At 44.1% G+C, this 20,381-nt stretch overlaps 1 protein-coding gene across 1 annotated transcript; it reads left to right on the plus strand.

Annotated features, from left to right (window-relative positions):
• Positions 1–86: 86 nt before the first annotated feature.
• LOC139756154 (uncharacterized) lies at positions 87–20,050 on the plus strand. Its single transcript, XM_071675330.1, has 4 exons — positions 87–186; positions 5,260–5,540; positions 14,385–14,590; positions 17,943–20,050. The coding sequence occupies exons 2-4, from the start codon at positions 5,271–5,273 to the stop codon at positions 19,579–19,581; spliced, it is 2,115 nt and encodes a 704-aa protein (XP_071531431.1). The 5' UTR covers positions 87–186; positions 5,260–5,270; the 3' UTR covers positions 19,582–20,050.
• The last annotated feature ends 331 nt before the right edge of the window (positions 20,051–20,381 follow it).

Raw genomic sequence — 20,381 nt, forward strand, 5'->3', positions numbered from 1 at the left:
CACTGTAATCAACACTGCCCAATCCCAAGAAACTATAGATGATATGATAAGGCAAACGATAACCTAGTTCATATGGAGAAGTGCAACCACAGAGCTACAGTAGTCGTACGGTTGTGAAGGTAAAGTTCTGCGTCTCAAGCTCATGGAGGAAAATAAGAAAGTTATACGTCTTTAAACTTGTGAAAGGTTTGTGTGCGATCTGTATTCTGTTTTAAGGTTAGAGTCAAGGGTACACTGCACTAGACTATCGGCTTTCATATTTATTTATTTATTTATTTTGCTTTGTCGCTGTCTCCCGCGTTTGCGAGGTAGCGCAAGGAAACAGACGAAAGAAATGGCCCAACCCACCTTCATACACAATGTATATACATACACGTCCACACACGCAAATATACATACCTATACATCTCAATGTACACATATATACACACACACAGACACATACATATATACCCATGCACACAATTCACACTGTCTGCCTTTGTTCATTCCCATCGCCACCTCGCCACACATGGAATACCATCCCCCTCCCCCCTCATGTGTGCTAGATAGCACTAGGAAGAGACAACAAAGGCCCCATTCGTCTACACTCAGTCTCTAGCTGTCATGCAATAATGCCCGAAACCACAGCTCCCTTTCCACATCCAGGCCCCACACAACTTTCCATGGTTTACCCCAGACGCTTCACTTGCCCTGATTCAATCCACTGACGGCACGTCAACCCCGGCTTTCATATATATATATATATATATATATATATATATATATATATATATATCATTATTATTATCATTTTTATTACCATTATTACTATCATTATTATTATACTTTGTCGCTGTATCTCGCGTTAGCGAGGTAACGCAAGAAACAGACGAAGGAATGGCCAAACCCAATCACATACTCATGTATATACATAAACGCCCACACACGCACATATGCCTATACATTTCAACGTATACATACATATACATACACAGACATAAACATATACACACATTTACATATTCATACCTGCTGTATTCATTCATTTCCGTCACGCATGAAATGGCACCCCCTTCCCCCCGCGGGCCAGCGGGGTAGCTCTAGGAAAAGACACCAAAGGCCACATTCGTTCACACTCAAAGTCTCTAGCTGTCATATGTAATGCACCGAAACCACAACTCCCTTTCCACGAAGAAAATGAAACATCATAAGTTACCAAGTGCACTTTCGCGTAATGATCACATCGTTAGAGGAGATACGAGAATGAGAACAGTCAGTTGATATACAAGAAACAGACGTAGCTAAGACGCCACAGGTGAACGAGCGATATCGGGTAATGTGATGTTTGGGTTGGTGGTGCCTTTCATGAAATTCGAATAATGTGGACAGGAAAGGGAAGTTTACAAATTTTGCCTACAACAAAGCTAACCAGTTCTTAAAGATCTTCACTAATACTTATGTGTTTAATGTGAGAAGATTCAACGATACTTTTCGTGGTAAAGGAGTTACACTTAACTGAATTCGCGTTACTCCAGTCAATACAATGGTCATAATTTTTAACATTAAAAAAATTGATTCTTGTCTTGTTTTTATACTATATACATGTTGCGTAAGTCTAAAATAATGACCCTTGCCAGTCTGCCCAACATAAAATGAACTAGTTTTTACAAGGGATTCTGTAAACACAACCCGCAGAATTCTCTGTTGAGTTTTTCATTAAGAAACTCTTTATAGTATTGTTATTGCGGAAGGATACATTTACATTGAAGGATTTAAGCAACCTGGGAAGTAAGGTACAATTATCACTAAAAGGGAGAGCTAAAAGATTCTTGGTATTAAGGGGAGGTTTGGAGTTAACTCTATAGAATTAACTCTTTGCTAACAATGAAATGGAATGATGATAGTTTAACACTGGTGGGTTTTCTGTATATGCTAAACTTAAGCATGTTTCAATCACTATGTATCATGCTCTAAATTCTGAGCATAATGTTCTCCAAACTGAAACATACAGTCTTTTATACACAATATCATCAAGTCAATAAACACAGAATTAGAAACAGGTAAATCAATATCATCCAAGACAACCAGATGTTCTAAGAGCTCATCAACTCCAACTTTTGTGAACAAGAATAAAACATCAAAATTTATCGGTTTGAAACCAAAATCAACATGGATATTATTTTGCCTGTAGCGAAGAAGGTGAAGATAAAGTGAAACATCTTGAAACTTGATTTCCAGCGATGCAATACAGTTTCAGCCCAACACAGGCCTTCCTCAATCGCCTCAAACAGTGGCAGAGAAGGAAATCACCGTTTATATACAGGTTTGGGTAACCTTTGCGCAAATCAGACCCAAACATGCCGTAACCTTGGTTCACTCGCTGTGACCTGATCTATAAGGTTAAATCCAAAACCAAATCTACTTTCTCTAATGATCCTAACACATTCAAAGTATCGTCACCGATTATTCGAATGAAAATTGAATGTAACAGAATTAACATGTATAGTGGACAAGAAACTCAGCTATGTAGCGAAGAAATAGTGGACAAGGAACTCAATTATGTAACGAGGAATTAGCGGGCAGTTGGAAGAATAGCCACTAGAGGGATATCGGAGAGAAGGGAGACTTGGATTCGCTGAGGTATGGTGTGTAAATACATCAAATTTACTTATATATGTACATAGTCTACCCACCTGGATTAGCCTGGATGATAGGCTGTCACACCAGTTATATACAACTCCGGCTTGTATCTCTCGTCGACGTATATATCATCTTTCATATGTAACGAGTTACTGACGTATCCTTGTAGTTCCATCAAGTTACCCATTAGGAAAATACTGCGGGCAAAAGATATTGACGCAGTGATCTGTTATGGTGTAAGAAGCAGTGAGTTGCAGAGACAAAGCTTGGCGACCGCAATGAGATAGATTATCAGGGTATATCTTATCTCCACAAAAAGCTGGTCTCTCCTCTGACTAACACCAGTCGTGGCGGCCAAGGAGTCTCTATTTCTTGATCACCTTACACTTTCTAGGGTCCCCGTGGACTCGTAGGAACATACTTGATCACACGCAAAATTGTGATCCTTTCCAACATATATAATACATATATATATATACTTATAGAGTCACTGAAGAGCCTACGAAGACGCGCAGCTCCCAGGGTGCTCAATTCGCGCGGTCCGTCCTTCGTAAACGCATCAGATCGCAAGTTTATATGAATTCGACTTCCTCCACGTAACAGATTCACTGAATCTATCATTCAGCCCGGACAGCTGAACTGATGAAGTCGATCTTTTGTTGTACTTCTGAGGTCAAAGTATCACTAATTCTGTTTAGAAAACGCGAAGAAGCTGGTGATATTCCTCCAAAAGCTCCTCTCGTCTTCAGTACATACATTGGTAGCTATACGATATATATCAAAGGTAACATAATCATCAGCGACTCCATTGGCCAGTCATGTTCTCCTGCCTGGCACATGAAAAGTAAAACACGTTTGCAGCGTTAAGGGCTCCTGCCTCTGAATTCCTCCAGCTATCCTAGAAAAACACAGCCATCGACCACCTTCTTGTCCTCAACATCATTCAAAGCCTGAAATCTATCATTACTACCAGCTAAGGAAAACGTTTACGGGGCTTTTTGTGAGACTATGTTTTCTGTCAACGTTGTAAGATGGTTGATGATCAATGCACCGGAAGACCCATAACAATGATCAAAGACTCATTTGAGATCGTAGAGGTTGATATTAACCCAACGACCTGGTTAGTAGCGCTAGATAATCATTATTCCAAAGGGCAAGCCACAGTTGCTGTCATACCCGAACTGATGAAGCTGTTTTAGGTATATCTGAAAGTTCTTAAATCTACTCTCACTGTCTAGCAAGTGGTCATCAGGTAAGGGTTTAATGTATAGATGGTTCCCGTGCTATGGGGTTTCAATGACCCTCCGATGAATGGATATTGTCTACGGACCTTCGTAGATAAAACCCAACAAATATTCTCTTGATAGAATTAGTAGATTTGTCGACGAGGTGACTATTGTATTCACTTGTATGTTCAAAATGTCTTACATTGTAGTTCTGCTCTCTCTCATATATATATATATATATATATATATATATATATATATATATATATATATATATATATATATATATATATTTTTCTCTCTCTCTTTTTTATTATACTTTGTCGCTGTCTCCCGCGCTAGCGAGGTAGCGCAAGGAAACAAACGAAAGAATGGCTTAATTCACCCACATACACATGTATACACATACACGTCCACACACGCACATATACATACCTATACATTTCAACGTATACTTATATATATATATATATATATATATATATATATATATATATATATATATATATATATATATATATACAGACATATACATATATACACATGAACATAATTCATACAGTACTTGCTGCCTTTATTCATTCCCGTCGCCGCCCCGTCACACATGATTTGACAACCGCCTCCCCCGCATGTGCGCGAGGTAGCGCCAGGAAAGGACAACAAAGGCCACTTTCGTTCACGCTCAGTCTCTAGCTGTCATGTATAATGCACAGAAACCACAGCTCCCTTTCCACATCCAGGCCCCACAGAACGTGCCATGGTTTACCCTAGACGCTTCACATGCCCTGGCTCAATCCATTGACAGCACGTCGACCCCGGTATACTACATCGTTCCAATTCACTCATTTCCTTGCACGCCTTTCACTCTCGAGCATGCTCAGGCCCCGATCGCTCAAAATCTTTTTCACTCCATCCTTCCGCCTTCAATTTAGTCTCCCACTTCTAGTACCCTCCACCTCTGACACATATATCCCCTTTGTCAATCTTTCCTCACTCATTTTCTCCATATGTCCAAACAATTTCAATACACCCTCTTCTGCTCTCTCAACCATACTCTTTTTATTACCACACCTCTCTCTTACCCTTTCATTACTTACTCGATCAAACCACCTCACACCACATATTGTCCTCAAACATCTCATTTTCAACACATCACATTTACCCTCAGCATCCTTCTTTCATATATATATATATACATATATATATATACATATATATATATACATATATATATATATATATATATATATATATATATATATATATATATATATATATATATATATATATATATATATATATTACGGTCTTTTGTGGACCTTCTTAACAATATATGAACACTGAATACTTACTTATGTAATCTTTTATTTTTCCACATAAGTGATATTAACCATGGCCAAAATATCGCCAGGATCCGTCACTATGAAGGGACGGAATCAACAGTGTACCGTTCAGCTGGATCAGACGGGGTTAGACGGATCCCGTGCTATGCTACTGGGTCAGGTGGAAGTGACCGAACCTATGATTGATGTGAGGAGGAAGGAGAGGATCAATTTGGCCCACACGTGCCACAAGGCTGTGGTCAACGGATGGCAAGAAAACGGAAAGCTGATCGATGTTCAGATCATCAATAAGGAAGCTGAGGTTCATCTGAAGCAGGGAGCTATACACGTCATCTGTAATGGTCACCAAGTGAGTTTTGCCCAACTGTATAAAATACATTAAAGTTACCCCTAAAAAGGCTGTAAATCCAATTAGAAAACGAAGATTTCTTTCATGAATATAATAATAAACATAATTCCATAATATTTGTGATATGTGAACACAAATATCAAAGAATTCCATTTTTCACCATCTTTTCTAATTACAAAATGGGTCAGTGTACAAGTGACGCCTCCATCATAAGCACAAAAAGCTATCTACGTAATAAAAAAATAATGTTTGCGCTGAATAATTCCGTGCTACAGTGTACTAAACGTACGAATTAACTTGTGCTTTGAAAACTCCAGAGTCTGAGAGGGTAACATATTTTTTTTCTATTATGCTTTGTCGCTGTCTCCCATGTTAGCGAGGTAGCGCAAGGAAACAGACGAAAGAATGGCCCAACCCACCCACATACACATGTATATACATACACGTCCACACATGTACATATACATATCTATACATTTCTACGTATACATACATATACATACACAGACATATACATATATACACATGTGCATATGTACATATACATGCTGCCTTCATCCATTTCGTCGCCACCCCGCCACACATGAAATGGCGTTAGGAGAAGACAAACAAAAAACCGCATTCGTTCACACTCATTCTCTAGCTGTCATGTAATAATGCACCGAAACCACAGCTCCCTTTCTACATCCAGGCCCCACAAAACTTTCCATGGTTTACTCCAGACGCTTCACATACCCTGGTTCAATCCAATGACAGCACGTCGACCCCGGTATACCACATCGTTCCAATTCACTATTCCTTACACGCCTTTAACCCTCCTGTATGTCCAGGTCCTGATCACTCAAAATCTTTTTCACTCCACGGGCACTGCACGCGCATGACCGATGATCGCGTCCAAGATCGTGAGGTTCTCGAGGCATCGTCCTCAAGAACGAATGCCATTTGATCTCCATCGATCTTGACGAGGCTCGAGATGCGGCTGCTAAGGATCTTATGTAGTAGTCGGATTACAGCACTCGAGATGGTGATTGGTCTGTAGTCCTTGGGCTGTGTTGGATTTGGTACCTTAGGTATCGGTACAGTCCTATTCGCCTTGAGTGGTTCTGGCAGTGTAGAGGTAGCGATCCACAGATTAAACATCTTGCAGAGCGGAGGAATAGACTTTAGGAACCTTGTCTGCATTCCGTCGGGACCGGGGGGCTGATGTCTTAGCGGCCTTGAGGTGGTGTGCTACTTCTCTCGTGGTTAAAACCTCTGCTGGCGGTTCGCATGATAGGTCGCAATCGGTAATGGCACGTCTGTCTGGTTCGGATGGTCACGAGAAGAGGGCTCCCCAAAACGGGTAGAGGGTTTCCGGCCCAACCGTAGTCAGCGGTACTTTCCACTCGCTTTAAGGACCTGTCTAGCGGCCAGCGATTCATTCTCATGATAAAGCCTCTGTACTTTCTTGTATTGCTCCCTGCGCAGTCGGTTTCCGCGCACAGGAGCCCCGTCTGTCGGCGATCACAGCCCGCGTCCACTTGATGTCTTGCTCCGCCCTCACCACGATCTTGGCGGTCTGAGGGTGAGCTACAGGAACTTTCCAACATTTTGGCGTGTTCTGTGGCTACCCTGATGGCGGAGAGGCTGTCCCCTCGGCGCAAATGACCGAGGGTGGCGTTTAGCACTTCCTCGCCCCACACAGGATTTGCGGGGCCAGGCCCTAGCGTATCGAGGTAGGACAAAGTCTCCGCGACAAAAGAGGCAACGGATTGGGGTTGGGGACCCCGCGGAGAGTAGGGGACAGATAAAACCGTGGGGTACTCTCCTCCACCACCACAAGGAGCAGTAGGCTCTTCCCCATCGAGGACAACCCCCTCTTCCGTACCGGTGGAGCCTACCCTACCGGAGGAGTTGGCAAGCAAACGCTTTCCTCGCGTTGTGCCTCCTCCAAGGTGCCACTCAGCGTGTCGCCTCTAGAGGTCGTTGGGACACGTCTCCCACCCGACACATTGCGTTCTCGTGGTGAGGGTTAACGTTCAGGATCACAAGGGTTAAGGAATCGGGTGTGAGGATTAGATTCGGCGACCAAAACGTGCCAGTGCTTGCCTTCGCCGATGATCTGGTTTTGGTGGCGCAGACGGCGGAGGGTCTGCATAAGGCAATATACATCATGGCGGAGACTCTCGCGGGGGGGTGGCCTTCAGGTGAACCCGGAGAAATGTTGGTGCCTTAGCATGGAGATCGATGGCGAACGCAAGACTTGTTATGTCAATAAAAACAGGACTTTCCAAGTCTTGGGCAGCGCTATCCGTTCCATTGACGCTGAGGACGATTACTAGCACCTTGGTGTTCTCGTCGGGGGAGGAGGTAGGCGGAAATCCTACGGTGCCCCCTGCTAGAAGAGGGCTTGCCAACATTACCAGGGCCCATCTAAAACCTCAGCAGAGGATTACAATCCTCGTGGACCACTTCGTACCCAAGTTAATGCATCGCCTGGTGCTGGGGGAGGTATATAAGACAGAGCTCGCGAGCATGGACAGGCAAGTGAGAATGGCAGTTCGCCGTTGGCTCCACCTGCCCCATGACGCGCCCTGCGCTTTCTTCCACTCAGCGGCAGGGGATGGCGGTCTGGGGATTCCCGATTTTGTCTCGACCGTCAGGCTAAATAAACAAGCCAGACTCGAGAAGTTGCTCACCTCGTCTGACCCGGTGATCCAGGCCGCGGTCCGGGAACCTGCAATATTAAAAAAGTTGCAGAGCTGGTCGGGCCACGCACGCATTGCTTGTCGATAGGCGAACAATAAGACCGAACCATCTCACGCATGGAGGGCTAACCTAATCAGTACCTGCGATGGGTCGGGTCTCGCCCCATCTGCTGCTGTACCACAGGTCAGCAGATGGGTCACCAGTGGGATCCAACTCCTCACGGGCAGTCACTATGTTAAGGCCATCCAAGTGAGGTCGGGAACACTTCCCACCCACACCAATGATAAAAGAGGCTGACCTGATATCTTGGACCTGACCATTAGTTGTGTCCAAGCCCCGCCCCTTTGATGACGTCACCAGCGTTACTCAAGAAAAGCAATGCTTCCTTATGATCTGCTGTTTGGTTCCTCTTCCGTTCATGGAGGCCTCTTTCCTTCCTCCTCGCTGGTTCCTGCGAATGACGACGAGTACGACGGATCCGTTGTTATTTTTTCGCTTTGAAACGTTTGATGTTTGTTGGGATATATATATATATATATATATATATATATATATATATATATATATATATATATATATATATATATATATATATATTTCTTTTGTATTATACTTTGACGCTGTCTCCCGCGTTCGCGAGGTAGCGCAAGGAAACAGACAACAGAATGGCCCAACCCACCCGCATACACATGTATATACATACACGCCCACACACGCACATATACCAATACATTTCACCGTATACATACTTATACACACGCAGACATATACATAAATACACGTGTACAAAAGGCCACATTCGCTCACACTGAGTCTCTAGCTGTCATGTGTAATGCACCGAAACCACAGCTCCCTTTCCACATTCAGGCCCCACAAAACATTCCAAGGTTTACCCCAGACGCTTCACATGCCATGGTTCAATCCACTGACAGCACGTCGACCCCGATATACCACATCGTTCCAATTCACTCTATTCCTTGCACGCCTTTCACCCTCCTGCATGTTCAGGCCCCGATCGCTCAAAATCTTTCTCACTCCATCCTTCCACTTCCAATTTGATCTCCCACTTCTCCTCGTTCACTCTACCACCTATGACACGTACATCTTTGTCAATCTTTCCTCACTCATTCTCTCCATGTGACCAAACCATTTCAATACACCCTCCTCTGCTCTCTCAACCACACTCTTTTCATTACCACACATCTCTCGTACCCTTTCATTGCTTACTCGATCAAACCACCTCCCATCAAATATTGTTCTCAAACATCTCATTTCCAACACATCCACCCTCCTCCGCACAACCCTATTTATAGCCCATGCATCGCAACCATTTAACATTGTTGGAACTACTATTCCATTAAACATATCCAGTTTTGCTCTCCGAGATAACGTTCTCGCCTTCCACATGTTCTTCAACGCTCCCAGAACCTTCGCCCCCTCCCCCACCCTGTGACTCACTTCCGCTTCCATGGTTACATCCGCTTCTAAATCCACTCCCAGATATCTAAAACACTTTCCTTCCTCCAGTTTTTCTCTATTCAAACTCATCTCTCAATTGACTTGCAGCTCAACCTTACTGAGCCTAATAACCTTGCTCTTATTTACATTTACTCTCAGCTTTCTTCTTTCACACACTTTACCAAACTCAGTAACCAGCTTCTTCAGTTTCTCACCCGAATCAGCCACAAGCGCTGTATCATCAGCGAACAACAACTGACCCACTTCACAAGCCCTCTCATCTACAACAGACTGCATACTTGCCCCTCTTTCCAAAACCTTGCATTCACTTCCCTAACAACCCCATCCATAGAGTAATTAAACAACCATGGAGACATCACACACCCCTGCCGCAAACCTACATTCACTGAGAACCACTTTCCTCTCTTCCTATACGTACACATGCCTTACATCCTCGATAAAATCTTTTCACTGCTTCTAACAACTTGCCTCCCACACCATATATTCTTAATACCTTCCACAGAGCATCTCTAGCAACTCTTATCATATGCCTTCTCCAGATCCATAAATGCTACATACAGATCAATCTGTTTTTCTAAGCATTTCTCACATACATTCTTCAAAGCAAATAACTGATCCACACATCCTCTACCACTTCTGAAACCACACCGATCTTCCCCTATCTGATGCTCTGTACATGCGTTCACCCTCTCAATCAATACCCTCCTGTATAATTTCCCAGGAATACTCAACAAACTTATACCTCTGTAATTTGGACATTCATCTTTATCCCCTTTGCCTTTATGCAATGTAACTATGCATGCATTCCGCCAATCCTCATGCACTTCACCGTGAACCATACTTACACTGACTATTCTCACCAACCAGTCAAAACAGTCACTCCCCTTTTTAATAAATTCCACTGCAATACCATTCAAACCCGCCGCCTTGCCGATATATATATATATATATATATATATATATATATATATATATATATATATATATATATATATATATATATATATATATATATATATTTTTTTTTTTTTTTTTTTTTTTTATACCTTGTCGCTGTCTCCCGCGTTAGCGAGGTAGCGCAAGGAAACAGACGAAAGAAATGGCCCAACCCCCCCCCCCCGTACACATGTACATACACACGTCCACACACGCAAATATACATACCTACACAGCTTTCCATGGTTTACCCCGGACGCTTCACATGCCTTGATTCAATCCACTGACAGCACGTCAACCCCTGTATACCACATCGCTCCAATTCACTCTATTCCTTGCCCTCCTTTCACCCTCCTGCATGTTCAGGCCCCGATCACACAAAATCTTTTCACTCCATCTTTCCACCTCCAATTTGGTCTCCCTCTTCTCCTCGTTCCCTCCACCTCCGACACATATATCCTCTTGGTCTATCTTTCCTCACTCATTCTCTCCATGTGCCCAAACCATTTCAAAACACCCTCTTCTGCTCTCTCAACCACGCTCTTTTTATTTCCACACATCTCTCTTACCCTTACGTTACTTACTCGATCAAACCACCTCACACCACACATTGTCCTCAAACATCTCATTTCCAGCACATCAATCCTCCTGCGCACAACTCTATCCATAGCCCACGCCTCGCAACCATACAACATTGTTGGAACCACTATTCCTTCAAACATACCCATTTTTGCTTTCCGAGATAATGTTCTCGACTTCCACACATTTTTCAAAGCTCCCAAAATTTTCGCCCCCTCCCCCACCCTATGATCCACTTCCGCTTCCATGGTTCCATCCGCTGACAGATCCACTCCCAGATATCTAAAACACTTCACTTCCTCCAGTTTTTCTCCATTCAAACTCACCTCCCAATTGACTTGACCCTCAACCCTACTGTACCTAATAACCTTGCTCTTATTCACATTTACTCTTAACTTTCTTCTTCCACACACTTTATATCATATTCTTTCATACTATTCGCAATTTCCCCCGTTAGCGCGGTAGCGTTAAGAACGGAGGAATGGGCCTTTCAGGGAATATCATCACCTGGCCCCCTTCTCTGTTCCTTCTTTGGGAAAATTAAAAAAGAACGAGATGGGACGATTTCCAGCCACCCGCTCCCTCCCCTTTTAGTCGCCTTCTACGACATGCAGGGAATACGTGGGAAGTATTCTTTCTCCCCTATCCCCAGGTATATACGTATATATATATATATATAAAGTGCGTAAGACAAGGGAGCAAATGGGAACTTCAGTGAAGGGCGTAAATGGGGAGGTGATAACAAGTAGTGGTGATGTGAGAAGGAGATGGAGTGAGTATTTTGAAGGTTTGTTGAATGTGTTTGATGATAGAGTGGCAGATATAAGGTGTTTTGGTCGAGGTGGTGTGCAAAGTGAGAGGGTTAGGGAAAATGAGTTGGTAAACAGAGAAGAGGTAGTAAAAGCTTTGCGGAAGATGAAAGCCGGCAAGGCAGCAGGTTTGGATGGTATTGCAGTGGAATTTATTAAAAAAGGGGGTGACTGTATTGTTGACTGGTTGGTAAGGTTATTTAATGTATGTATGACTCATGGTGAGGTGCCTGAGGATTGGCGGAATGCGTGCATAGTGCCATTGTACAAAGGCAAAGGGGATAAGAGTGAGTGCTCAAATTACAGAGGTATAAGTTTGTTGAGTATTCCTGGTAAATTATATGGGAGGGTATTGATTGAGAGGGTGAAGGCATGTACAGAGCATCAGATTGGGGAAGAGCAGTGTGGTTTCAGAAGTGGTAGAGGATGTGTGGATCAGGTGTTTGCTTTGAAGAATGTATGTGAGAAATACTTAGAAAAGCAAATGGATTTGTATGTAGCATTTATGGATCTGGAGAAGGCATATGATAGAGTTGATAGAGATGCTCTGTGGAAGGTATTAAGAATATATGGTGTGGGAGGCAAGTTGTTAGAAGCAGTGAAAAGTTTTTATCGAGGATGAAAGGCATGTGTACGTGTAGGAAGAGAGGAAAGTGATTGGTTCTCAGTGAATGTAGGTTTGCGGCAGGGGTGTGTGATGTCTCCATGGTTGTTTAATTTGTTTATGGATGGGGTTGTTAGGGAGGTGAATGCAAGCGTTTTGGAAAGAGGGGCAAGTATGAAGTCTGTTGGGGATGAGAGAGCTTGGGAAGTGAGTCAGTTGTTGTTCGCTGATGATACAGCGCTGGTGGCTGATTCATGTGAGAAACTGCAGAAGCTGGTGGCTGAGTTTGGTAAAGTGTGTGAAAGAAGAAAGTTAAGAGTAAATGTGAATAAGAGCAAGGTTATTAGGTACAGTAGGGTTGAGGGTCACGTCAATTGGGAGGTGAGTTTGAATGGAGAAAAACTGGAGGAAGTAAAGTGTTTTAGATATCTGGGAGTGGATCTGGCAGCGGATGGAACCATGGAAGCGGAAGTGGATCATAGGGTGGGGGAGGGGGCGAAAATTCTGGGAGCCTTGAAGAATGTGTGGAAGTCGAGAACATTATCTCGGAAAGCAAAAATGGGTATGTTTGAAGGAATAGTGGTTCCAACAATGTTGTATGGTTGCGAGGCGTGGGCTATGGATAGAGTGGTGCGCAGGAGGATGGATGTGCTGGAAATGAGATGTTTGAGGACAATGTGTGGTGTGAGGTGGTTTGATCGAGTAAGTAACGTAAGGGTAAGAGAGATGTGTGGAAATAAAAAGAGTGTGGTTGAGAGAGCAGAAGAGGGTGTTTTGAAATGGTTTGGGCACATGGAGAGAATGAGTGAGGAAAGGTTGACCAAGAGGATATATGTGTCGGAGGTGGAGGGAACGAGGAGAAGAGGGAGACCAAATTGGAGGTGGAAAGATGGAGTGAAAAAGATTTTGTGTGATCGGGGCCTGAACATGCAGGAGGGTGAAAGGAGGGCAAGGAATAGAGTGAATTGGAGCGATGTGGTATACCGGGGTTGACGTGCTCTCAGTGGATTGAATCAAGGCATGTGAAGCGTCTGGGGTAAACCATGGAAAGCTGTGTAGGTATGTATATTTGCGTGTGTGGACGTATGTATATACATGTGTATGGGGGTGGGTTGGGCCATTTCTTTCGTCTGTTTCCTTGCGCTACCTCGCAAACGCGGGAGACAGCGACAAAAAAAAAAAAAAATATATATATATATATATATATATATATATATATATATATATATATATATATATATATATATATATATATATTTTTTTTTTTTTTTTTTTTATACTTTGTCGCTGTATATTCAAATCTATAGGAAGTTTTACATATGAAATCGAAGTAATCTTTCACCATGGTGTGCCCTGGGATCGAAATCTGGGTCACTTGCATGATAACTGCCTGAGAGACATGGGATCTCACTTATCAAACGAGATGTAGCGCGAGACAAGTTAAAGCCAGTCGTTGTGTATCAGTGATGTGCAGAGTCTCCCACACCCTTCTGGTGATAGCAGACACCTCTATAGGCTAAAGATGTTACTATAAATAAACTGGATATCTTTAAATATTGGTGGTAACCACGAAATGACCTCGGAAACATTAAATATGGGTCGCGACAACAACGTAAACATACAGCAGGCCGCTCAAATGAATGCACGAGTCGAATATCCTCCATCCAGCGGGCCTATATTCAGGATGATAATATTCATGGTAACGCATTTAGACTATTCCCTCCTCCTCCTCCTCCTCCCCAACAACAGGTCAACCGTCATAAAGTGACCGGCGTGAGTGTCATAACCGCCGTGAGCTGCACCATAGGTCACCTAGTGTACATTGGCCGATGTCAGGAGCAACAGAGGCGCCTGGCTGTCGTACTGGACTTCCGATCGAAAGAGGCGGCAGACTCGCTCATCAGGGGGTTCCTGGAAGCGAAGACACAAGACACAACGCTCTGCGGATCCTTCAGGTATATATAGATGTCCACAGTGAGCCACTCCGTCTGTAGTAGTAGTAGCCTAGTCCACTAGTGATTATGAGCGTGTTTAATTATTTTGGAGTCGCGTAAAATAAAATTTGATCTACTTGTAGCTACAAGATTTGACAGGGTTGGGGAAAGGAAGGAAGGAACGAAGGAGAGAGAGAGAGAGAGAGAGAGAGAGAGAGAGAGAGAGAGAGAGAGAGAGAGAGAGAGAGAGAGAGATTTAAGGGCAAACTAATTTAGATTTATAACATACGTGTCTTTGGTGTTTTGCGAGGGGTAACCGTTTCAGAATTTGGAGAAACATACTTTTGATGCCGTCATTTTGCGGAAATGTAACAAAAATGATGCAGGATTTGTCGTCTGTCAGGTAAAGTAAACATAAGAAAATAAAATCTTAGCTGCTTAAGAACACCAAAGATAGCTTATCATAAAATGTGAAGTGCACACGCTATCTTTATCATTCCTTGGGCATATGTTTATCTGTGTGACTAGTAATTGACAATATTTAATCGAAAAGAGGAAATAAAAACATTTGAACTATACTGATTACGTGACAATTTACGTGTAAATATCAAAATATAGAGAACTAGAAGCAGTATTTGAAATGATTCGTTTCTTTATTGTTTTACGTTGTAAACCTTGTTTATGTGTGGGTGTTGGAGATGCCACAAGTCTTCTCTCATGTAACTGTGGTGTATTGAATGGGTCCGTTGACGTATTTGTGTGTATTGTAAAATGTGATGGCTTGTTTCATCTTGAAATAACCAAGTGATCAGTGTTCACATAGGATATAGAAGCAATGACGTTCGGAAGAAATGTGAGGAAAGTACTAATCGGGTCCAACAGAAATGAGGATGAAATTGATGAGCTTATTCAAGGATCTCTCCTTTCCCTCAGCGCCCCTCCTACCCACCCAGCCCTAGCCTGCCAAGAATGCAAAGCCTCTCAAAAGCTCACAAACCAGGGATGCCAATGAGTTTCATCTCATCAGGCACAGACAGAACATCGCGTAAGCACAGCACATCACCCACACTAGCCAAGCGGTTGGCCAATCTACTCTCTAACGCTTCAAGGTCCGATAATGGTACACACGTCAAACACCCCGCGGGTTTGATTGAAAAGCACTACCATAAAACGCTGGAAAGCTTTAATTTAAAGCTGGTAAACTTTAATATCAAAGCTTTATTTATCAACTTGCTGTTAGAGGGGGTCCATACAAGTAGTTAGAAGGGCGGAGGATTAGATTCAGAATGAGGAACTACCGTAAATACCAGAAATATGACGCTGGTGTATTTATGCGCCAGGACTGAGGCATTCACGTTCAACGAGGAATACAGACAGCGAAGTGGTCTTGCCATGGCCTCCACCCTTAGTGCAGTCATCCCAAGCCTGTGTGTGTAGACGTTGGGGATGGACAGCTACAAGTTAATCGTCGGTAGTGGCTCATGAGGGGATCGGAAAATTAACCATTTCATATACGATGATAAATGGAGGTTTGACCAGTATGTAAAGTTCTCATTTTACAGTAAACTTTTAAACTAGAATCATTTAGTTTCGAAAAATAACGACAGAATGAAGAAGTGTGGAGTTATCATTGGGTTCATTTCAAGGGACTACTAGAATCTGCAGCTGTGAGTAGTTGGAGAACAGATGTATTTTCGGCGAGTTCAAGAAGTTTTGTTGCCCTTGAAGATCAATTCATCACACATGAGAATTACGATGTCATAATGCAGAGGCGGAGAGGAGCAATTGAAAGCAACACGGTAGAAATGGGATGTAAAACAATCATAACTATTTTGAAAATATACTTTATATTTTGATTTTTAGCGTGCCATGAGTTTAATGACCTTAGCAGATGATGGACCTTAAGCTAAAACAACCAACCAACCTATTGTACTTTGTAGATGATAACACTGTATGGTAGATACGTACAGAAGACGAGAACCAATATCGCTTCTTCATCAGGGATAAAGACTGGTGATATTCTGAAAACAAAGTGGTAAATGTGTCAACGAGGATAGACGGGTGTTCAGCAATTTACTTTGGGGAAACTACAATAGCCATAAACGGTTTCATGAGGTGGGCAAACTACAACTGGTACGAATTTGGCGGTGATGGAATTTAATGAGCCGAGGCCGGAGACTTGGGGACCCTACTGACTTGAAAAACAAGTCAGTTGGAAAGTGAGTCTGAATGGAGAAAAATTGGAAATGAAATGTTTTAGATATCTGGTGGTGGACTCGACAATGAATGGAACTAAGGAAGTGGAGGTGAGTCACAGGGTGGGGAGGGGGCGAAGGTTCTGAGAGCGACAAGGAATGTGTGGAAACAGAGAACGTTAACTCGAAGAGCAAAAATGGGTATGTTTGAAGGAATAGTAGTTCCAACAATATCATATGGTTACGAAGCATGGGCTATAGATGGGGTTGTACGGAGTAGGGTGGATGTGTTGGAAATGAAATGCTTGAGGACAATAGGTAGTGAGGTGGTTTGATCGAGTAAGTAATGAAAGGGTAAAAGAGATGTGTGGTAATAAAAAGAGTGTAGTTGTGATAGCAAAAGAGGATGTGTTGAAATGATTTAGACACATGGGGAGAATGAGTGAGGAAAGATTGACAAAGAGGATATATGTGTCAGAGGTGTAGGGAACAAGGAGAAGCGGGAGACCAAATTGGAGAAGGATGGAGTGAAAGATTTTGAGCGATCAGGGCCTGAACATGCAGGAGGGTGAAAGGAGTGCACGGGATAGTGAATTGGAACGATGTGTTATACTGGGGTCGACATACTGTCAATGGACTAAACCAGGGCATGAGAAACGTTTGGGGTAAACCATGGAAAGGTCTGTGGAGCCTGGATGTGGATAGGGAGCTGTGGTTTCTGTGCATTACACATATCAGCAAGAGATCGAGTGTGAACAAATGGGGTCTGTTTTCCTGGCGCCACCTCGCTGAAGCAGGGGGTAGCGATGCTGTTTCCCATGGGGCAGGGTAACGCCAGGAATGGATGAAGAAGGCAAGTATGAATATGTACGTGCATATATGTGTGTATGCATGTGTGTGTATATGTTGATATGAATATGAATATACATGTAATATGTGCTAGTGAGAATCCTGCCGAAAGGTCTGGCGAAAATTGGCAAGGTGATGAAAGCCTTGAACTAGATGAAGTGCGACAAAGCAGCTGGAGTGGATGGGAATGCAGGTGAATTTTCTTGAGTGTAAATGTTGTTGACTTGAGTCATACTTGTTCAACACTCATAGGGCTCAAAGCGAGGTGCCTAGGCAGTGATATAAAGTATTTATAGTGCATTGGTTCAAGGTAGTGCTTCTCCCAACAGAGATACTCCTCTGACGTTGCTGCAGGACCCTCCCCGCCGCCATAGAGGATCCATAGCTCAACCACAAGCCACGGACACAGAAGACCCAACTCACCCTCATCAGGAGGAGACTAAGGAACAGCGCCAACGCCATCCCCAGGATAGGCCCCAGCCACTGCCCCGACCTCTTCCCCAGACACTGTCCCGACCTCTTCCTCAGCCACCCCAGCCCCAACCTCAGTCTCCACTCCTTCCCCAGTCCCAATCCCCACTCCTTCCCCAGCCCCAATCCCCACTCCTTCCCCAGCCCCAATCCCCACTCCTCCAGTCCCAGCCCCAATCCCCACTCCTTTCCCAGGCCCAGCCCAAACCACTGCCCCGACCCCTTCATCTAGCTAAGCCCCAACCACTGCCCAGACCCCTTCCCCAGGCTCCGTCACAGCCACCACCCCTACCCCAGTTTCGAGGTTTGCCCCAGCTCAGCCTCATCCAGCACCCATACGTCAGTAATGATTCCTACGAACAGCAGCAGGTCCTGGCTACCCCAGGCGTTAGACCGACCACGCTTCCCTCACCTGGAAACGAAATTCCCCCGGGCGATGAGGAAGACATCTACGAGGTCGTGTCGCCTGACAATTACGAATATGTCGTACCTACGTCCCCCACCTCCAGCGATGGGAATGACTCCGAGTATTATATCGAGGACCCTTACGAAAACCTGGTGAGCTTCGTCCGCCATGATAACGAGGAGGAGGAAGACCAGTGCGCGGAGCCCTCCCTGCTCGCGCTCGTGTGCGAGTTCCTTCAGAACGAGTACGAGTACCTCAGCGCCATTCAGAGAATCAGCGACGCCAGGCGCTTACTCCCGCCTGAATTGCAGCACCTGCTCCGGGGGACGGAGCCATTGGCCAGCGCTCACAAGGATATGTACGTCGAGTTGCACGACGGGCACAGGTCGTGCTCTAGGATCGCCCAGGTCTTCGTCTCCCGGATGCCTCAGCTGGAACAATACAAGTACCACCTAATGAACGTCCCTAAGACAAACTACTATCTGGAAAAGGTGCCGCAGGCGGTGATGTGCAAGTGTCCAAAACTGAAAGAGGACCTGACGTCTTCCTGGAAGAGACTGCACTACTACTTCATGACCCTCGAGAAAATCATGGAAAGTGCTCCAGCGGAGAGCAAGGGAGCGATCCAGGAGGTCATCAACCTACTGAAGGATCTGTACCGCCAGGGGGATGCGGGCATCCTGATAGACGGCATCAGAGCAGCTCCGTTCGACATGCACCTCCAAATGCCCCTCCTCCTCCAGAACTCCTTCGTCGTCTCGAGCAATGCCCTCAGAAAGCTCAAAGCCAACACGTACCACGTGCTCTTGTTCGCAGAGATGGTAGTCCTAACCTTACCGAAGAAGGGCAGGTATGATTTCAAGGCGCACCTTCGCATCGAGCAGCTCTATGTCCTCTCCTTGAAGTCAAACGCCGGCGAAGAGTTCGCTCTGGAACTGAGACTCGGAGGGGAACGCCGGGCTGAGAAGTACAGGTTCCGAGCCAGATCGAGTGTGATAAGGGAGAAGTGGGTGAGAGAGATTAGCCGACTCATCGAAAATTTCGCCGAGAGATCCAAATGTATAATGAAAAAGCGTTACGGACTAGATTGATGGCCTTCCCCTTTACGGTACTTGTGTCTGCTACGAATTACGATTAAAGAAGCTGAACCGCACTGGGATTAAATCCCTCTTGACTACCAGAGATGCCATATTTGCGCGAAGATCACCATTTGCAACATGGCTGTTGCTCTTGTTCCCACCAATCAGCAGCGAGTGGCAAACGGCAAGGGGTCCAGACTAACCAGACAAAACACGGCTGTCCAGCCAATGATGCTGGCTCGTTCAGAATTCCATGAACGTTAACGAAGACATCTAGCAACTCTGAGTTTGTTGGCGTGAATGAAATTGTGAATGAAAAATGTTTTGCTACGGCATCGCTGACTGGTTAACAACACAGTCTCACCACGGCATCGCTGATTGGTGAACTGAGCAGAGTGTCCCTCAGCGATTTGTTTTTGTATATGATGTATATTGCTAGATTTAATATATATATATATATATATATATATATATATATATATATATATATATATATATATATATATATATATATTTATTTTATTATTATTATTTTTTTTATTATACTTTGTCGCTGTCTCCCGCGTTTGCGAGGTAGCGCAAGGAAACAGACGAAAGAAATGGCCCAACCCCCCCCCCATACACATGTATATACATACATCCACACACGCAAATATACATACCTACACAGCTTTCCATGGTTTACCCCAGACGCTTCACATACCTTGATTCAATCCACTGACAGCACGTCAACCCCGGTATACCACATCGCTCCAATTCACTCTATTCCTTGCCCTACTTTCACCCTCCTGCATATTCAGGCCCCGATCACA

The sequence above is a fragment of the Panulirus ornatus genome, chromosome 20 (assembly GCF_036320965.1).
Source record: "Panulirus ornatus isolate Po-2019 chromosome 20, ASM3632096v1, whole genome shotgun sequence".
Classification (NCBI taxonomy): Eukaryota; Metazoa; Arthropoda; class Malacostraca; order Decapoda; family Palinuridae; genus Panulirus; species Panulirus ornatus.